The 19,327-nt window shown below is 46.0% G+C and overlaps 2 protein-coding genes across 2 annotated transcripts in view; one reads left to right on the forward strand and one right to left on the reverse strand.

The window, feature by feature from the left end:
* Window positions 1-19,327, reverse strand: part of wdfy4 (WDFY family member 4) — a 307,274-nt gene that overhangs the window by 29,694 nt on the left and 258,253 nt on the right. Inside the window, exons 54-57 of the mRNA XM_072491727.1 lie at window positions 13,247-13,459; window positions 11,347-11,485; window positions 10,263-10,420; window positions 8,806-8,964 (exon numbers count right to left, since the gene is read on the reverse strand). Of these exons, the coding sequence (XP_072347828.1) occupies window positions 8,806-8,964; window positions 10,263-10,420; window positions 11,347-11,485; window positions 13,247-13,459 (669 nt within the window). The remainder of the gene's footprint in view (window positions 1-8,805; window positions 8,965-10,262; window positions 10,421-11,346; window positions 11,486-13,246; window positions 13,460-19,327) is intronic.
* Window positions 15,452-19,327, forward strand: part of LOC140403616 (leucine-rich repeat-containing protein 18-like) — a 78,508-nt gene continuing 74,632 nt past the window's right edge. The window contains exon 1 of the mRNA XM_072491730.1: window positions 15,452-15,588. The gene's annotated coding sequence lies outside the window, so the exon portion shown is untranslated. The remainder of the gene's footprint in view (window positions 15,589-19,327) is intronic.

The following is a 19,327-nucleotide window of genomic DNA, read 5'->3' on the forward strand; positions in this document are numbered from 1 at the left end:
AAAGGGGCACAAGAATAGGAAACCACTCCATGATGTTTTCAGGAAGGAGAGAGGGTTGACTTGCAGGCGGATAGACAACAAAGGCATGTCTGTTGTACTATGGTGCCACCACATGTTGTATTCTGGGTTCATTTGTGATGTCCCGATGAGATATTGAAACTTGTGTGTCCAAAGATGAACTGTCTATTGTTAATCTTTAACTATTTGCAAATCCCAGTTAATGCCATGCATGGTGCTGCAGAATGTTCTCTCTGAGTCGATTACCATGTGACTCCATACATCATACTGTTCTTTTATTACGCTCCTGTATTACCTTGATATGCTATGGAGTGAAATATGTGTTACTCAAACCTTGGTTACTGATGAGGTCTTCTGAATCTTGATGAAGTTAACAAGATCTAACTACAGTAACTATACGTAATTCCACTAACCATCTGAACTAGTCTGATACTGCCCTAGACACAGTACACCCAAAAGAGAGGGAGAGAGACCCAATGTGGTTTCTTTTATACCCCTGTTGGTCTGACCCTCTAGTGATCAAGTGGTGCTACTGATTACACATTAACCCCTTATATACATGCACATACAGAGATCACTACACCCCCCTTTTTTTCTTGTGTTACATATTTTCTGCACGTTGTAAAGAAAATTGAACAAACATAATAGATGCAGTTTGCAACTGCATTACGTAAAATCAATGAGTTAATCAGTCAAATGTTAATACATTTAGCCTCGTAGGTTTTTTTTCTCGTTTGCTTGAAACAGGTAGACAAATGATGTTATGTACAAGTTGTGATGATATGGATGATTATATAAAGCCAATTAATATTTATGAGTCCAACCTTAATTTAAAAATTTGTGACTCCAAACTTTATGAATTTGTTCGGTTGAGTTGCTTCCTTCTTCTGTTGTTGAAGTGGTGATGTTGATGTCGTTATTCCTTTGTGAACGTCGTCAGTGTTCTTGGGTTTAAGTGACCAACAAGTCATCAAGAGGTGTTCGAATGGTCGAATCACTTTGTTGTCTGATTTAGACTTTTTTTTTCTCTATGCTTGTGGTAGCGATTCTATGTTGCACCATTGTCTGACCTGGATTTTTTCCTGTGCTTGCGGTATTGATTCTGTATGTCATCTTTGTTGTATGACCTGGACTTTTTCCTGTGCTTGCGATATTGATTCTGTATGTCATCTTTCTTGAAAGCTGGTTTGGTTGTTTGCTGTGGGGCAGATATGAATTTGCGAGATTCGTTGTCATGCCATGTTATGTGTGTACTCTTGCCATTGGTTTGAACTGTGCTGTTACATTGTCCTTCATGTGCAGAGTTGTGCCATGTTGTACAGGTCATTGTTTCATTGTTGTTGTTTTTGGTGTTTCTGTCGTTTCTTGTCTTTGTTGTTTCCATTGTTGTTTTTGTTGTGCTTGTTGTTTCTGTTTTTTGGTGTCTTCGTTGTTGGCCTTGTTGTTTTTGTCATGCTTGTTGTTGCTGTTGTCGTTTTTGTTATGCTTCTTGTTGTTTTTGTTGTTGGTCTTGTAGTTGTTGTTGTTGTGCTTGTAGTTTTTGTTGTTGCGCTTGTAGCTTTTGTTGTTGCGCTTGTAGCTTTTGTTGTGCTTGTTGTGCTTCTTGTGGTTTTTGTTGTTCTTGTTGTGCTCAATGACTGTGCCATGTGGAGAATTCGAGTCATTCTCAAAGTTATTTGTGTCAGTGTCCTTTTTGGTATCTGATATTTCATTGAGCGTTTCTTCTTGAGGATTGTGGGAGTGATCCGATGTTGCATCGATCTTGGTGACATCAGCCATTTGTGGTTGATGTGATTCCTCTTTGATTCCTTGGTGCTCCTCTTTTGGAATCATTTCAGGTTCACTTGAATCATCTTAGGTTTCTTGGTGCTCCTCTTCTGGAGTCAAAATCATCAAGATTTCATTTTCTTGTGGGTAGTTTAGAGTAGATGAGGTTTTAATTGACGTGGTCTCACTGGACTCAAGAGTAGTTTCACTTTGATTGTTGAGTGCTTCTGTACATACGAGCTGAGATCTGTCAGTCTCGCTGTGATCTTGCACATCTTGTATGTCGATCGTGATCACATTGTCATTATTCTGACATACAGTGGGTAGACATTCAGTGCCTTCTTGTTGTTTAAATGAGCTTGGTAGACTTTCATAGTCTGTTGCTGGCTGCTCAGATAAGGTGGATAGACATTCATAGTCTTCTTCGTGCATGGTTGTGGACAGCACGGTAGCACAAGTGGATAGCACTGTGGTAGCACAAGTGGATAGCACTATGGCTTCACAGCGCCAGGGTCCCAGGTTCGATTCCCCGTTGAATCACTGTCTGTGCGGAGTCTGCACGTTCTCCCCGTGTCTGCGTGGGTTTCCTCCGGGTGCTCCGGTTTCCTCCCACAGTCCAAAGACATGCAGGTTAGGTGGATTGGCCATGATAAATTGCCCTTAGTGACCAAAAAGGTTGGGAGGGGTTCTTGGGTTATGGGGATAGTGAGGGCTTAAGATGACTTGATGGGCCAAATGGCCTCCTTCTGCACTGTATGTTCTATGTTGTTGCTCTGGAGTCTTTAATTGCTTCCATTCTGGAGTCTGTCAACGGGCTCTCTCTGGAGTCTTTCATCGCTCTCTGTGTGGAGTTGTGCAGTGTTCTCTCTTTGGAGTCGATCTGTGCTCTCTCAACGGAGTCGTTCTGTGCTCTCTGTGTGGCGTCATTTTCTTCTTGGCTGATTGACAGGTTGCTATCATCCAATGTTTCAACGATCTGCCATTGCACCATGGTATTGGATTCATCTACCATGAGTAGATTCGTATTGAGCTTTTCAACCGTGTTGCTGATGCAATGATCACCTTATCCAACGAACTCAGCCATGTCCGAGTAGTATTCTTCAATATACAAATCATCTCTTTTTGTTTCGGATTTGCATTATGCTCTTCACTTTGGCTGGTGCACACTGCTTGTGCCAGGGTGCTGAAGAGGTTATTTTCAACTGCTGGTAGAAGTTCAATCATTGTTCTGTCTTTCGAAGTAAAGAAATTGAGTTCTGTAGCTTTAAAACTCTTTTATCAATTTCCGGGCATTTCCCCTTTAAGTGGGCGTGGTCCGGGTCCTCTGATGTCATGTCGCTCATGTGGCTTCACGTGCATGCGCAGAACACTGATTTGCCGGTTTGTGTCTTTTAGGGAATTGCGCGTGTGCGGACTGGTCAAACTGCACACGCCAAGATGGCTGCCGCTCACAACTTCCGTCTTCTTCTGTTTCAACCCTGCCTCTGCCTCGTGGTGAGTATTCGCGCTACGTTCACTGATTTCGTTTTCTAGATACTGATTCTTTGTTTGTAAAGACGCAAAGTATTGATTTTGTTTTTGTTCATAAGCAAGGCATTTTTGTATAGCGATTTCTAGAGTTAAATACTTATTTTGTGAAAGTTCTTCCCTCAAATTTTTTATCAGATAGTCCAGAAATTAATTGATCCATTATCATAGTGTCTCTGGAATCAGCATAATTATAGCCTTGTGCTATTAACTTGAGGTCTGTAATAAAATCAGTGATGGGCTCTCCATTTCTCTGGCATCTATGACAAAAGTTAAATCTTTCCAGCAACTCACCAGACTGACTTTTACAGTGTTCTTCAAATTTTGCAATAATCACTTTAAATTTAGTTTTGTCTTCACCTTCCAAGAACTTAAAGGAGTTATAGATCTCGATGGCTTCATGTCCTGCTATTCCGAGTAGTAGTGCTATTTTCCTTTTTCCAAAGGCCATGTTTAAATTATTAGCTGCCATATATACTTGGAACTTTTGTATAAACATTTTCCAGTTATTACTTAAGTTACTGTCAGTTTTCAGCTGCATTGATACTTGAACGTGGTCCATCAAATCATTTAGTCATTGAGGATCCATCTGCTGCGAAGTCTTCCACAGTCGGATATCCGGTCTGAATGTTCTTCTCTTTTTGTCTAACCTAAACTAACTAGTTATTTTAAAGCGAACATGCCTGGTACCATCTTTTATTACGCTCCTGTATTATCTTGATATACTATCGAGTATAATATGTGTTACTCAAACCTTGGTTACTGATGAGGTCTTCTGAATCTCGATGAAGAAGACTCGAACTCGTCCAGTAGTAACAAAAGGATTATTGAGTAACTATAACAATAATTGCATGAGTTCTTTACTTTAACATTGATACTAGTGATAAGGTTAACAAGATCTAACTACAGTAACTATACGTAACTCCACTAACCATCTGAACTAAACTGATCCTGCCCTATTTACAGTTCACCCAAAAGAGAGGGAGAGAGACCTACTAATGTGGATTCTTTTATACCCCTGTTGGTCCGGCCCTCTAGTGATCATGTGGTGCTACTGATTACACATTAACCCCTTATGTACATGCACATACAGAGATCACTACAACTGTGAGCGATGGTATTCACCTGTCCCACATTAACCCTTGTTGTGCTGCTCACCTTTTCATTATAATGGTATGTAGGCACATAATACAACAATATCCACTGGAAAAATGTGGAGATTGGATTTCAAAAATGTACTTATTCCAAAGGTTTGCCTCAACTCCCCACTGGGGCTGAAAATTATTCTTGCACGCAGACATATAGTTCAAGGATGAAAATAAGGCCATTTGGCTGATTCCATCATATCCCTCAGGATAACCCGATTCTCCTCGCAATACCCAAAGATTTACAGCATCCGTGGAGCGAGAAAGGAGCTAACGCTTCGAGCCTGGATGATTCTTTGTCAAAGCTGAAGAGAACTGAAAATAGGCAGAACACCATCCTCAAACAGGACTCAGACCGTCTTGTTGCTTGCCAATTCAACTCACCGTCATGTTCTCACTGTTAGATTACTGGGTTTAAGTAATATATGTCGTTACTAACTGGAGATGATGTTGAAGAACACTCGTGTCTTCGAAGTAAACTGAAAGAATTTATTAAGTAACGATAAAACTAATAAATGTGTTTGACACTCCACTGAACTAACCCCAGCAATAACGTAAGGATAAATAACTGTACAAACTGTATCTAAGCTACACATGGTGTCTAGGCTGTAATCCTCTCTGTTACACTGCTGCTATCTGGTATCAGTGTTGGGGCCACAGCTGTTCTCTTTATATATTAACGATCTAGATGACGGGACTGGGGGCATTCTGGCTAAGTTTGCCGATGATACAAAGATAGGTGGAGGGGCAGGTAGTATGGAGGAGGTGGGGAGGCTGCAGAAAGATTTAGACAGTTTAGGAGAGTGGTCCAAGAAATGGCTGATGAAATTCAACGTGGGCAAGTGCGAGGTCTTGCACTTTGGAAAAAAGAATAGAGGCATGGACTATTTTCTAAACGGTGACAAAATTCATAATGCTGAAGTGCAAAGGGACTTGGGAGTCCTAGTCCAGGATTCTCTAAAGGTAAACTTGCAGGTTGAGTCCGTAATTAAGAAAGCAAATGCAATGTTGTCATTTATCTCAAGAGGCTTGGAATATAAAAGCAGGGATGTACTTCTGAGGCTTTATAAAGCATTAGTTAGGCCCCATTTAGAATACTGTGAGCAATTTTGGGCCCCACACCTCAGGAAGGACATACTGGCACTGGAGCGGGTCCAGCGGAGATTCACACGGATGATCCCAGGAATGGTAGGCCTAACATACGATGAACGTCTGAGGATCCTGGGATTATATTCATTGGAGTTCAGGAGGTTGAGGGGAGATCTAATAGAAACTTACAAGATAATGAATGGCTTAGATAGGGTGGACGTAGGGAAGTTGTTTCCATTAGCAGGGGAGACTAGGACCTGGGAGCACAGCCTTGGAATAAAAGGGAATCACTTTAGAACAGAGATGAGGAAAAATTTCTTCAGCCAGAGAGTGGTGGGTCTGTGGAATTCATTGCCACAGAGGGCGGTGGAGGCCGTGACGTTGAGTGTCTTTAAGACAGAAGTTGATAAATTCTTGATTTCTCGAGGAATTAAGGGCTATGGAGAGTGAGCGGGCAAATGGAGTTGAAATCAGCCATGATTGAATGGTGGAGTGGACTCGATGGGCCGAATGGCCTTACTTCCGCTCCTATGTCTTATGGTCTTAACTCCTGCATGGAAAGAGCACGAGAGCTTCTGGGAGTTCCATTATCTAGTGGGTGTTGTAATGCCCTCTAGTGGTAGTGCCACAGCTAGGTTTTGTGATTAACTCTTTAGTTACATGTCTGTCTCCATATCATTACACTCACAACCACGTGTCTGTCCTCGGCCTGCTGCAATGTTCCAGCGCAAACTGGAGGAACAGCACCTCATCTTCCGATTGGGAACGTTACAGCCTTCCGGACTTAACACGGAGTTCAACAACTTCAGACTGTGAACTCTCTCCTCCACCTGATGGATTTATTTCTATCAATTTATTTTCATTTGTTCCATTGATCCGTTTTTCCCTCACCACCTTTTCCCCCCCCCCACACACATCTCCCAAGGCATGTTTTGTGGTGTCAGAGGCAGCCGGCATTGGCTGTCAGCGGGATTGTCTGGTGCCGCCACTGTCAATAGTTTTCCCATTGTTTGCCCCCCCCCGCCAGGGAAGCTGCGGCAGGGAGCTACCGTCATCAGATGTTTCCGCCAGACATCTCTGGGTCTCTTTCATCCATATCGTTAATATTCTACATGCTGAAGAAGATGTCCTTTTACCGGCCACCTTTCACTATGAGTAAGTTTGCTTACTTATTGTAACATAAATCAATTGAGAAATCACCAGAGATTGCACTTCTACATTTTGTGCTCACTAACAGAAAGCTCAACTTCCTTGCTTAACATCTGCTGCTTCTGTAACAGAACAAAAGTACAATAATTGGTTTCATTAAGAAGTTAATTTCCTGTTGCTACTTTGTGTTCACTTTTCCATTCATCACTGAATTCCGGAAAAAAAGCGCTGCGCCTTTCCAATAAGGTTAGAATTATCAGTCGGCATCCGAGAAAGTGCAACATTCCCAGACTCGTACCTTCCGGCCTTGGTTACGACCATTAGAGAGAATTGGAGCAATCTCTGTGCGAAGGAACAGAAGGGTCACATGGGATGTCGACAGGAATGACAGTGGGACTCTGTCAACACTTGGTGGTTTTGCCTGCGTTGTTCGCAAGCCAAAGGAGTTCCGCAATCTTGGCTCACTGACTGTTTAATTTTCAGGAAGGAGGTTGCGTTGTTTATTTATTCTTTCATGGGAGGTGGGCATCACTGGCTGCGTCTATCATCTATTGCCCATCCCTAATTGCCCTTGAACGGACTGGCTTGCTCGGCCATTTCAGAGGGCAGTTAAGAGTCAGGGGTTTTACAGCTTAGAAAGAGGCCCTTCGGCCCACCTTGTCTGCGTCGGCCATTAAGCACCTCTATATTCTAGCCCCATTTTCCAGCACGGTCCGTAGCCTTGGCAACCACATTGTTCTGGGTCTGGGGTCACATATGGAGGCCCGACAGGTTAGGGGTGCAGATTTCCTTCCCTGAAGGATGTCAACGGGTTTTTGGGACAATCAGTGATAGTTTCCTGTTCATCATCACCGAGGCTAGCTTTATATATATTCCAGATTCATTAATTCCATTTAAATTCCTCCAGCTGCCATTGTAGGATTTGAACCCATGTCCCCGGAGTATTCGCCTGGGCCTCTGGATTGCTGGTCCAGTGACGGCATGGTAGCACAGTGGTTTGCACTGTTCCTTCATAGCGCCAGAGTACTAGGTTCGATTCCCGGCTTGGGTCACTGTCTGTGTGGAATCTGCACGTTCTCCCCATGTCTGTGTGGGTTTCCTCCGGGTGCTCCAATTTCCTCCCACAAGTCCCGAAACAGGCGCTCGTTAGGTGAATTGGACCTTCTGAATTCTCCCTCAGTGTGCCCGAACAGGCACCGGAATGTGGCGACTCGGGGCTTTTCACAGTAACTTCACTGCAGTGTTAATGTAAGCCTACTTGTGACAATAAAGATTATTATTACCACTACGCTTCTATCCAAGAGAGTTCACTTGACTGATCCCTGGGATGGGGGTTTTCATATGAGGAAAGGTTGGGCAGGTTGGAGTTTGGAACAATGAGAGGCGACCTTACTGAAAGATAGGATCCGGAGGGGAGTTGACAGGGTGGATGTTGAAAGAATGGGCAGGATTCTCTGGTCCACCAGCTGCCTGTTTCTCAGCCGCGCTCGTTCGCTGGCAGGGGGGATTCTATATTCCCGCCGTTTGTCAATGGGACTTTCCATTGTAACCACACACCCCCCCCCCCCGCCATCGCAAAACCCACTGGTGGGAGTGCGCTGCCGGCGGGAAAACTGAATCGCAACGCCCGGAGAATCCCGGCCAATGTTTCCCCTTGGGGGAGAGACCGGAACCAGGAGGCACAGTTTCATAATAAGGCGGTCTCCCATTTAAGACGGAGATGCGGAGGATTGTCTTTTCTCTCAGAGGATTGCGAGTGTGTGGAATTCTATTACTCAAGAGAGTGGGACAGGCAGGGTCATTGAATATTTTGAAGGTGGAAGTGGATAGGTTCATGACTATCAAGGGGAGTCAAAGGTTATGGGGAGGGGCGGGGGTGAAGGCAGAAAAGTGGCTTTGAGACTGCTATCAGGTCAGTCCTGACCTGATTGAATGATGGAGCAAGCTCGGGTGGCCCAATAGCCTATTCCTGCTCCTGATTCGCATTAGATAGCAAACTGAGTCCAAACATGAAGAAGGTTGGCCTTGGGTGGGGTCATTTGCGGAAGGCATCGTCACGTTATAGCGTGCACGTTGGATAGCAGGCAGGCAGAAAACAGCAGGAACGTACCTCTCTCAGCATCATGCTTTTTGCTCTTTCTTTGCTGACTGTAATTTCCCACACGCATATCACACTGCTCGTCCCTCCTGTGATAACAGTTGTAGGTGTTGGACATGCAGCACACAAGCACTGCCCCCAGTCCGCCAGGCATTCAAACACTGTTAGAACCTGTATCAGAAATCAAGCAACATTTTTATGAATGCAATTTCATTTTAGCTGGTCTTGATTTTCAATTAGCTTGCGTTAACCCGACACTGCAGCGTATAGGCGATTGAAGCAGTATTATTGACTGGTTGTCCTCTGCTCCTGGCATTCCACCCCACTGGACCCAATCCACTTTCTAGCTCAGCTGCACAATTCAATTAGCCCACTCTTCTCCCTGCTGCTGCTCGCCCGGGGCTGACACTCCGGAGCCACACACACCGAGGCTGCAGTATCGGAGATGCGGTCTTTGAGATGAATGAAATGAAACTCACCATCGACCCGGAGGACGGTAGGCTGCTCTCTCCTTTTGAGGTAGAGAGAGAGAGAGATGACTGGTGGCGATTTAACCTGAGGGTCACCACACCTCAGACGAGGGCCAAGGTTCAGAAGGCGGGGACCTTCATGAATAACCTCCGCCGGTGCGGGTACTGCACCCACACTGTTGGCATCATTCTGCATCACAAACCAGCTGTCCAGCCAACTGAGCTAAACCGGCCCCTATTCTTTGGGATGAGACAGCAAAAGAAGGCCTATGTGGATGTAGCTGACCCCGTTCAACTATTCAACAAAGAAGAGTGGAGTGCCCCCTGGTGTTGAGGCCAACAGTTATCTCAAATATAAAGCCAGAGCTGATGATCTCATTGTTATCTGTGGGATCTTGCTGTGTATTAATTGGCAGCTGCATTCGCCTGCGTTACAACAGCATTACAGTTTGTTCTTTATACAAGATTTACAGCAGATAGGCTAAGGATCACAAAACAAAGTCGCCCCAGCGTCAATTGGCATCTGTGCTATGACCTTGAGATAAGATAACATAGCGAGTTCATTTAAAACTACGGAACTTTTGCATGACCGCTGAATCTGGCTCCGCAATCCTCGAATAACAGTCTTGCATTGATAAATGACCATTCATAGTCTCAGGGCATCCAAAAAGCTGTTCAGGGCCACTTTTTTGAAGTTTTAGTTAATGCTGCAAGAAATGTGGCAGCACATGTGCATACAGGAAGATCCCACAATTAGAAATGAGATAACGTCCTGCTAAAAACGCAACCAGCTGGAAAAACCCAGCAGGTCTGGCAGCGTCCGTGGAGAGAGAAAAACAGAGTTAACGTTTCGAGTCCATATGAACCCTCCGTGTCCCGGCAGCCTGTTTCAGTGATGATGGCTTTTACTAACCTTGGTTGACAAGTAGGGCTTCGATTTAACATACAAAAGACAGATAAAACAATCTTGGCTTTTGGTTATTTACGGGTTTCACATACCTTTTCGGTACCATGGTTTCCCAGGGAGCAGCTGAAGTCATCATAACCCCAGGAGAAGACCTTGTTCCACTCTGGCGGTACCAGTAATTTATTCTTCTCCACAGCAAGGACCCCCTTTTCAGTATTTACAATGTGCCCAACAGCTCGCTTCAATAATTCTGTGTAAAATCAGTTGGGTACAGTAATATGAGTGAGGGATGAGGTGTTACATTCCATATGGGGAAAGATAGAATGGGAGCCAATCTTTACACACCCTTATAACATTTATTTACAGAGATACACATTGTAAACACGCGCCTCCTCACCCAATAATCAGTTTCAACCCAATACATTAAAAAAAAGTAAATTTGGAGCACCCAATCCTTTTTTTGCAATTAAGGGGCAATTTAGCGTGGCCAATTCACCTACCCTGCACTTTTTGGGGGATTGTGGGGGTGAGGCCCACGCAGGCGCGAGGAGAATGTGCAAACTCCACACAGACAGCGACCCGCGACGGGGTTCGAACTCGGATCCTCGGCGTCGTGAGGCAGCAGTGCTAACTACTGCGCCACCATGCTACCCAAACGATCCATTTTTATACTATTGTGGGCAATACAATAAAACTAAATCAACAAATTGAAGGGTATATTGAAAGTGCAGTCCTTTAGAGGGTTACTGGATCAAAAGGAACAGAATTTCAAAGGAAATTTAAAACCCCAGGGGCGGAATTCTCCGTCCCGCCACACTCATTCACGGCGCGCCCCTGCCACAGCGGTATTCTCCATCCCGACAGCCGGCCAATGTGACCAAGAGAAATCAATAAAACACCCCAGCCGGTGCCCATCGAGCACGCAGGGCCTCGACCGTGCCGGCAGACTGCGTACTCCGTCTCTAAGGCCAGGCCGCAAACCTAGCCACGGAAGACCCCCTGGATCGCTCGCTGCCTGGACCTGTTGGTGGCCAATGTGGCTGGGCGTGAATGATAGAATGTGTCAAGATCATCACTTCCCACTAACAGTGTCTTGAATGCTTTTCGTTGACACGTTGACGCGTCTGGCAATGTCAAAATAAGGCACCAGGACCTATTGATCAGCATTTTAAATACCTCTTACAGGAACACTGGAGGGCTTCAGATTCTGCAGGTGATAGAAGAAGGGTAGGACAGCGGGAGATGAGGCAGCTAATTCCTTCGCCAAAGAGTGCTTCCCTTGGACAATGCGTGCAGGGTGAGCTTTATTGAACAGCTGAATTCAAAGGAAAGGAAAAACCCCCGTCAGTCTCTTTATCTATCAAGACGCCACTTATGTTCGTTTGCCAGCCTGCCCATTTAACTGGTGTCAGGTGGAATGAAGATTATCTCTAAAATATAACACCGCCACTTGGTCAGGCTGGTTTCAATCTGCCAGCATCTCCACCATACATTCTCGCAATTGTCAATCGATACAATCTGACAGGTCCTAAAGTTACTCGCTTTATTTTTATTTTTAATTTAGAGTACCCAATTCTTTTTTTTTCCAATTAATCGTGGGGGTTGTGGGGGTGAGACCCACGCAGACACGGCGAGAATGTGCAAACGCCACACGGACAGTGACCCGGGGCCGGGATTAAACCCGGCTCCTCAGCGTCGTGAGGCAGCAGTGCTATCCACTGCGCCACCGTGTCGCCTCTAAGTTCCGCTCTTTAAAGCTCCTTTGTAAAGGCCCCGAGCACCCCGCAGTAACAGAACAAGGGGCAGCACGGTAGCATTGTGGATAGCACGATTGCTTCACAGCTCCAGGGTCCCAGGTTCGATTTCGGCTTGGGTCACTGTCTGTGCGGAGTCTGCACGTTCTCCCCGTGTGTGCGTGGGTTTCCTCCGGGTGCTCCGGTTTCCTCCCACAGTCCAAAGATGTGTAGGTGGATTGGCCATGATAAATTGCCCTTAGTATCCAAAGTTGCCCTTAGTGTTGGGTGGGGTTACTGGGTTATGGGGATAGGGTGGAGGTGTTGACCTTGGGTAGGGTGCTCTTTCCAAGAGCCGGTGCAGACTTGATGGGCCGAATGGCCTCCTTCTGCACTGTAAATTCTATGATAATCTATGATGTTTACTAAATCAGTCGTGCTGTACTTTTTGTACTGATACAAGATTGGTTTCTCAATACAACAACCTTCAGAGCTACGGTATAAATGCAGATTGAAGCATCTGATTCGAGAGCACTTTGAATTGAGGCGATGAAACGGCCATGCTCTTCACATTGCCATCAACTGGTCGGAAATGCTTACTTTAAACTGTGAATATGTTTATTTATTTTAAATGGTGAATAAAACAAAATGTTGGATAAATTCTCTTTTTTTTTAAAGTGCAGGTAATAATATTAAGTGATCGGAGTTGTATGATGTTGCGTGAACCTGCATGCCATTGTCACGTAAAAGTGCTCAAAGAGCAAGCGTTATAATAATAATAAACTTTTATTGTCACAAGTATGAAGTTACTGTGAAAAGCTCCTAGTCACCACTTTCCGGCGCCTATTCGGGTAAGCTGGTACGGGAATTGAACCCGCGCTGCTGGCTTTGTTCTGCATCACAAACCAGCTGTCTAGGCCACTTGAGCTAAACCAGCCCTTTTAATGTGGGACTGGAGAATAACGAGGCCCAGGGTATGATGTATAGAGTCACATGGTGATAGGTTGATAGCTTGCAGGGGAGTAGCAGCGCCATGCATGGGGTGCCATTCTTGGATCTGTACATAGTTAAAGATTAACAATAAATGGTTCATGTTTAAGCATACAAGCCTAGCGATATTATCATTGAGACATTCAGCGAAAACATAACAAATCAAACTCTATAACTTTTGCTGGATTTATTTGCTGCTCTCTGCGGTAACTGCAAAACATGCCCATCTCTCATATAAAAGTGGTGTCTTTCAATCAAATAAATCTGACCAAATAAAAACATTGCAGTGTACAAAAGCCAAAGAAAACGGCTGCTATAAAATTTCAAAACAGGGAGACCCTTTTAACCTGTACCTGTTTAGGGATCTGCCCAAAGTTACTGACAAAACCCAGGATGGTATGTTTTCTCAAAGGGTCTTTTATAGTATTGAGGTCAACCTGATCCTCGTAGAAGTAAGGATGGAAAACATTAACTGCTTCCACTGCGGCTGAACCCTGTTGCTTGTAACCAAATATCAGATCTATCCAGTGATGGAGGTGGGCAGAGACATAATCACTTTCCAAAGCCTATGAGGAGAGAAGCAAACAAAGTGTCAGATACAAGAAAGAATCCGTTTATTCTGTAACGTCTTTTATTTTAGACTTGCACCATTGCAATTATTTATTTCCATGATTTAACACTTCTGGTAAAACAGATTTATATCTGAAGAGCTTTATATACAGGAGCTATTGTGCTAGCCTTAGGGAATCATACTTATTCTAAAAAGGAGATGTTTGTTGTATTACCTACAGCAGCACTTTGGTGTAATATAACTTTGGGCGAAGTTGTCATCATATGGTTATGGATTCAGCCCCCTTCCCAAGGACTTGGTAGATTAAGATCTGTGCTGTACTGGCAGAGTGCCGCATTGCCAGAGGTGCCATCTAATGGATGAGATCTTAAACCCAGGCCCAGTCTGCCAATTCAGGTGAAGGTCAAGACGGCACTGTTTTATTCGAGGATGACCAGGAGTGGTTGGCGCGCCGCCGGGCAGCGGGAAAGGCCTTTGGCGACACGGCAGCCGGTGCCGAAGGGACTCCGCCGGCCGGCGGAAGTCCGCGCATGCGCGGGAGTGTCAGCGGCTGCTGACGTCATCCCCGCGCATGCGCGGGGGGGGGTCACTTCCGCATCGGCCATCGTGGAGGCTATGGCCGAGGCGGAAGGAAAAGAGTGCCCCCACGGCACAGACCCGCCCCCGGATCGGTGGGCCCCGATCGCAGGCCAGGCCACCGTGGGGGCACACCCCGGGGCCAGATCACCCCGCGCCCCCCCCCCCCCCCAGGACCCCGGAGCCCGCCCGCCCACGCCGCCAGTCCCGCCGGTAAGGTAGGTGGTTTGATTCATGCCGGCAGGACTGGCATGACAGCAGTGGGACTTCGGCCCATCGCGGGTCGGAGAATCGCTGCGGGGGGGGGGGCCCGCCGACCGGCGCAATTCCCACCCCCGCCGAATGTTTGGTGCCGGAGAATGGCCGGGTCGGAGAATCCCGCCCAAGATTCTGAATGGGCTTCACAGGATGGACACTGAGAGGCTGTTTCCCCTGGCTGGGCAACCTGGAATGTTGAGGCACAGACTCTGGGTAAGATTGGTGGTGGCGGTGGGGGGGGGTCACATTTAGGGCTGGGATGAGGAGAAATTTCTTCATTCAAAGTTTTGGGAACTTTTTTTTGACATTTTCTGCTCCAGAGGATTTTAGAATTTCAAAGAATCCCTACAGTGCAGAAGGAGGCCATTCGGCCCATCGAGTCTGCATTGACCCTCTGAAAGAGCTCCCCACCCAGGCCGTTTCACCATTAAATAGCCTTAAGGCCCGAGATAGGCACTTTTTGATTCCTCAGATAATCGAAGTAGGTGGTGAGCAGGTGAGAAAGTGAAATTGAGGCCATCGAGCATCCATGGTCCTATTAAATGGCAGAGCGGGCTTGAGGGGATGTACGGTCCAATGTTACTATTTTCTTTAATTCTCTTTGTCTGTATCTCCTTGTGTAATTAAAGAGGTAGTAGAGGAATTTGAACTACCCCCAAGCAGGGCGGTTAAAAAAAAGTAGACCCACGATTATTCCGTTGGTAGAATTATGTTAAGAAAGAAAGACTTGCGTTTCTGGGGCACCTTCCATGATTGGAGGACGTCCCAAAGCAGTTTCTAGCCAACAAAGGACTTTTTCGGTGTGTGCTCACTGTCGTAATGTCGGGCACAATTTGTGTTCACAAGGTAGGGCTCTGCTGTGATACTCCTGTGGTTGAATATCCTGCTGTGACTACCGTCTAGACACAGAGAATGTTTGTGTAATCAAAGTGCTGGCAAGTTGCCAGTATCCATGGAAACAGATTCCAATGTGAGACGCTGACTTTGGGAGCTGAGGAGGAGGAGAAACTGGAGGGGTAAAAATAACATCCCAATTAGACTGTACTTTTGGCCCAGATAAGCTGGATGTTTTGGGTTGAGTAAGTGCCAAACATTAGGGTTTAGCTGACAGCAGTAAGGAGGCCACCAGGAAAGGGGATATCTTGCAGAGCTTAATGCTGCAGAACAACTGAAGTATTACGTACATTTCAAAAAGTGTGGGTTGCTGAGTTGCGTTTAATTTCTATAGATAGGTGACTCTCCCAGTCTTATCTTTCACTGAGGTTGGAGGAGCGATCAATGGCTGATGAGGTGAGTGCCGCTCGTCGGTTTAATATTACTTATGCGTGAGGTACATCTGTCAAGGGTAGATCCCATGTCTCTTTCTCCCATCTGTTTCGCTTTTGCTCCCTCGTGTCACTCCGAAAACCAGCTGAGAGAACCCAGGATTTCCGTAGTTGGGTGGGAGTCCAACTCGCCCACTCTTCGTTAAAGGCTCGGTAGGCCCCGGCAAAAGTGTAGTGTCCAATATCATCAGATTTCCAACGTGGTGGCCAATTATATACCAGGTAACAGCTGACACCGTGAATACTGATGTGTTGGGTACTCTAGATCTGTGGAGACTGCGTTCACCTTAGCAGTAACATAGACAGGCTACCAACACTTGTAATAATGCAACTATTTTATTAAGCTAGAAACTGTTGAACATTCTTTCACTGTGGGTTAACACAATGTTAGATTAAACTAAAGACCTGCCTATCCAAACCAGTCTATGCACTCAGCACATGGTGAGGATCTGTGCTGTAAGCTGTAAGCTCTGTCCTTCTGAGAGGCTGCATCCCGAATAAGCGGGAAAACTGATGCCCTCTGTCTTTATAGTGAGTGTGCTCTAACTGGTGATTGGCTGCGGTGTTGTGTGTGTTGATTGGTCTTGCTGTGTGTCCATCAGTGTGTGTCTGCACCATGATATACTGGTGTATATTATGACAAATACCAAGGCCAGAATTCTTCATCCGTTGGGATCGGCTTTTCCCGTTGGCAGTGCACTCCCACCCGCGGGTTTCCCGGCAGTGTGGGGAGGCTTCAATGAGAAATCCCATTGACAAGTGGCGGGAAGAGCGTATCCTGCCACCAGCGAATGGCACGCCGCCGAGAAACACGCGTCTGGGGGACCGAAGAATCCCGCCCATCTATCTGGTGAATAGTCCATTGATGCAAGACCTCAATTAATGGAGTTTGAATAAGATTTTAAAAGATGTTTCAATGCACAAGTGTTTTCCCTCCCTAGCAGCACTGTGGGTGTACCTACACCACAGGGACAACGGCCGCTCAAGAAGGCTGCCCATGGGGCAATTAGGGATGGGCAATACAAATGCTGGCCTAGCCAGCGACGCCCACATCCCAAGATTTTTTAAATGATCAAGTAAATAAGGAGAAACTGTTTGTGCCAGCAGGTCGATCAGTAACCAGGCAGCCAATGGCAGTAGAACCAAAGGCCAGGATGAGATTTATTTTTGCTTTATAAAGCGAGCTGGAACGCATTGCCTGAAAGGGAGCAGATTCAAATAGCAACTTGCAAAAGGAAATTGGGGAAACGCTTCAATGGGACAATTTGCAGCGGAGTGGAACTCATTGGCAGGCCTTTCAGAGAGTGAGCTCGGACACAATGGAGCAAGTTGCCCCTTTCTGGACTGTAGGCCTCACTGATGTGATATGTGGGGCTGCTCTCTCTCTCCGCCGACTCGACACAAAAAGCCACGTCGATCAAGCACAGCTCACAAATGCGCAGAAAATAAGCCAGACACAAGAATGAATAAGTCCTGGGGAGAAAGAAAAATCCAACCCTTCAATGCTAAACTGTATCAGATGTGTAGCTGGTCCGTCAGCACAATCCCAATCGGTTCTTGCTCCTGAGTGCTTCATAATTACAATAATAAGACAAATTAAGACTAGCTTATAGCACGTAAGTCTGACATTTCTACAGGCCAAGCTGGTAGTTAGTAAATAATGAGACATTAAATTGATCCATTTAGACGAACAATTAACAGATTAGCATTTGCAAAGGTGAGAGTGGAGGTTATTAATCACCACTTAAATCTGTATTATACTCATGGACAAGGCCAGGCCCATTTAACCCTGGCACTACCAGCAGCTCCAGGGAATTCTATGTTCCCGAGCTCAACCAACTCTTCCTTCAGTTTTTCCCAAGGAAAAATTGTAATGATTTTACTCAGTTGTCAGGAGCTATATTGCTGCATTCTCAGTGTGAAAATACACCTTTTAAACACTGTCACAAATTCATTCTCGGGGTGTGGGCATCGCTGGCTGGGCAAGCATTTATTGCCCACCCCTAATTGCCCTGGAACTGAGTGGCTTGCTAGGACATTTCAGTGGTGGGCAGTTAAGAGTCAACTGCATCGTTGCGTGGGTCTGGAGTCACATGTAGGCCAGACCGGGTAAGGACAGCAGATTTCCTTCCCTGAAGGACATTAGTGAACCAGATGGGTTTTTAATCTTTATTAGTGTCACAAGTAAACTTACATTAACACTGCAATGGAGTTACTGTGAAAATCCCCTCGTCGCCACACTATGGCGCCTTTCAGGTACGCAGAGGGAGAATCCAGAAAGTCCGATTCATACAACAAGCACGTCTTTCGGGACTTGTGGAAGCAAACCGGGGGGAACCCACGCAGACACGGGGAGAACGTGCAGACTCCGCACAGACAGTGACCCAAGTCGGGAATCGAACCCGGGACCCTGGCACTGTGAAGCAACAGTGCTAACCACTGTGCTACCGTGCCTCCCTATCGTCAATTGCCATCAATCGGCAATGGTTTCAAGGTCATCGTTAGACTTTTAATTCCAGATTTAAAAACAAAATTGAATTCAAATTTCACCATCTGCCGTGGTGGGATTCAAACCCAGGACCCCAGAGCATTACTCTGGGTCTCTGGTTTACTAGTCCAGTGACAATACCACAACATCACCGCCTCCCCTAAATAACAAAATAATTGCATAGGATGTGCAGCAGAAACAGCCCATTCAGCCCAACACTCTGGTGGTGGGGCCTATGCTCCACTTGATCCTCCTTTACCACCCCCCACCCCACCTTCATCTGACCCTATCAGCATTTTCTCTTTATATTGAGCCCCAGCAAACAGGCTCCTTTGTCTCTCCAAACCGCTACCATTCCTCTCTTCCTTGTGCACGTATCAGGTGTCCCTTCTAAATTCCTTTGCACTGCTCTCCTCAACTACCTTGTAAGGTTATCAGTCCCACACGCTGAAACACGCTTCTCTGGAAATTCTCGTTCTACACCCTGCTGTGGTGCCCCATTCCTTCTGCTTGACAGCTCTTGCATTTTTTCTTCACCTTTGTAAATCTAATTTGACATTAGCTCTGAACAAGATCCCACAGCACAGCCCCGATGGTCCTTCATTACTTTCGCCTGCTCCTCGCAATAGCTGTGGCTCAGGCCGGGTTGATTTAGCGAGCTGGGAGGGTTGGATAACGAACACAGTGAACAGCCAGGGAGAAACAGAAAATGGTCACATTCCTCCCCGTAACCTGAAAGCAATCATGAGAGTACAATTATCGCATCCTCCATTATTCATGTTCCTTTTCCCCAGATGTCACCTCCGCAATCTCATCCAGACTGTCCCCACAATTTCCAGTAAATTGCTTGTAAACTGCAATATAGGAACAGACATAGAAACTGGGAGCAGGAGGAGGCCATTTGGCCCTTCGGTCCTGCTGCGCCATTTAATATGGTGCAGCACAGTGGTTAGCATAGTTGCTTCACAGCTCCCAGGTTCGATTCCCGGCTTGGGTCACTGTCTGTGCGGAGTCTGCACGTTCTCCCCGTGTCTGCGTGGGTTTCCTCCGGTTGCCCCGGTTTCTTCCCACAGTCCAAAGATGTGCAGGTTAGGTGGATTAGCCATGCTAAATTGTCCCTAGTGTCCAAAAAGTTAGGTGGGGTTACTGGGTTACGGGTGTGGGCTTAAATGGGGTGCTAATTCCAAGGGGCAGTGCAGACTTGATGGGCCGAGTG

This window comes from Scyliorhinus torazame, chromosome 28 (genome assembly GCF_047496885.1).
Source record: "Scyliorhinus torazame isolate Kashiwa2021f chromosome 28, sScyTor2.1, whole genome shotgun sequence".
Lineage (NCBI taxonomy): Eukaryota > Metazoa > Chordata > Chondrichthyes > Carcharhiniformes > Scyliorhinidae > Scyliorhinus > Scyliorhinus torazame.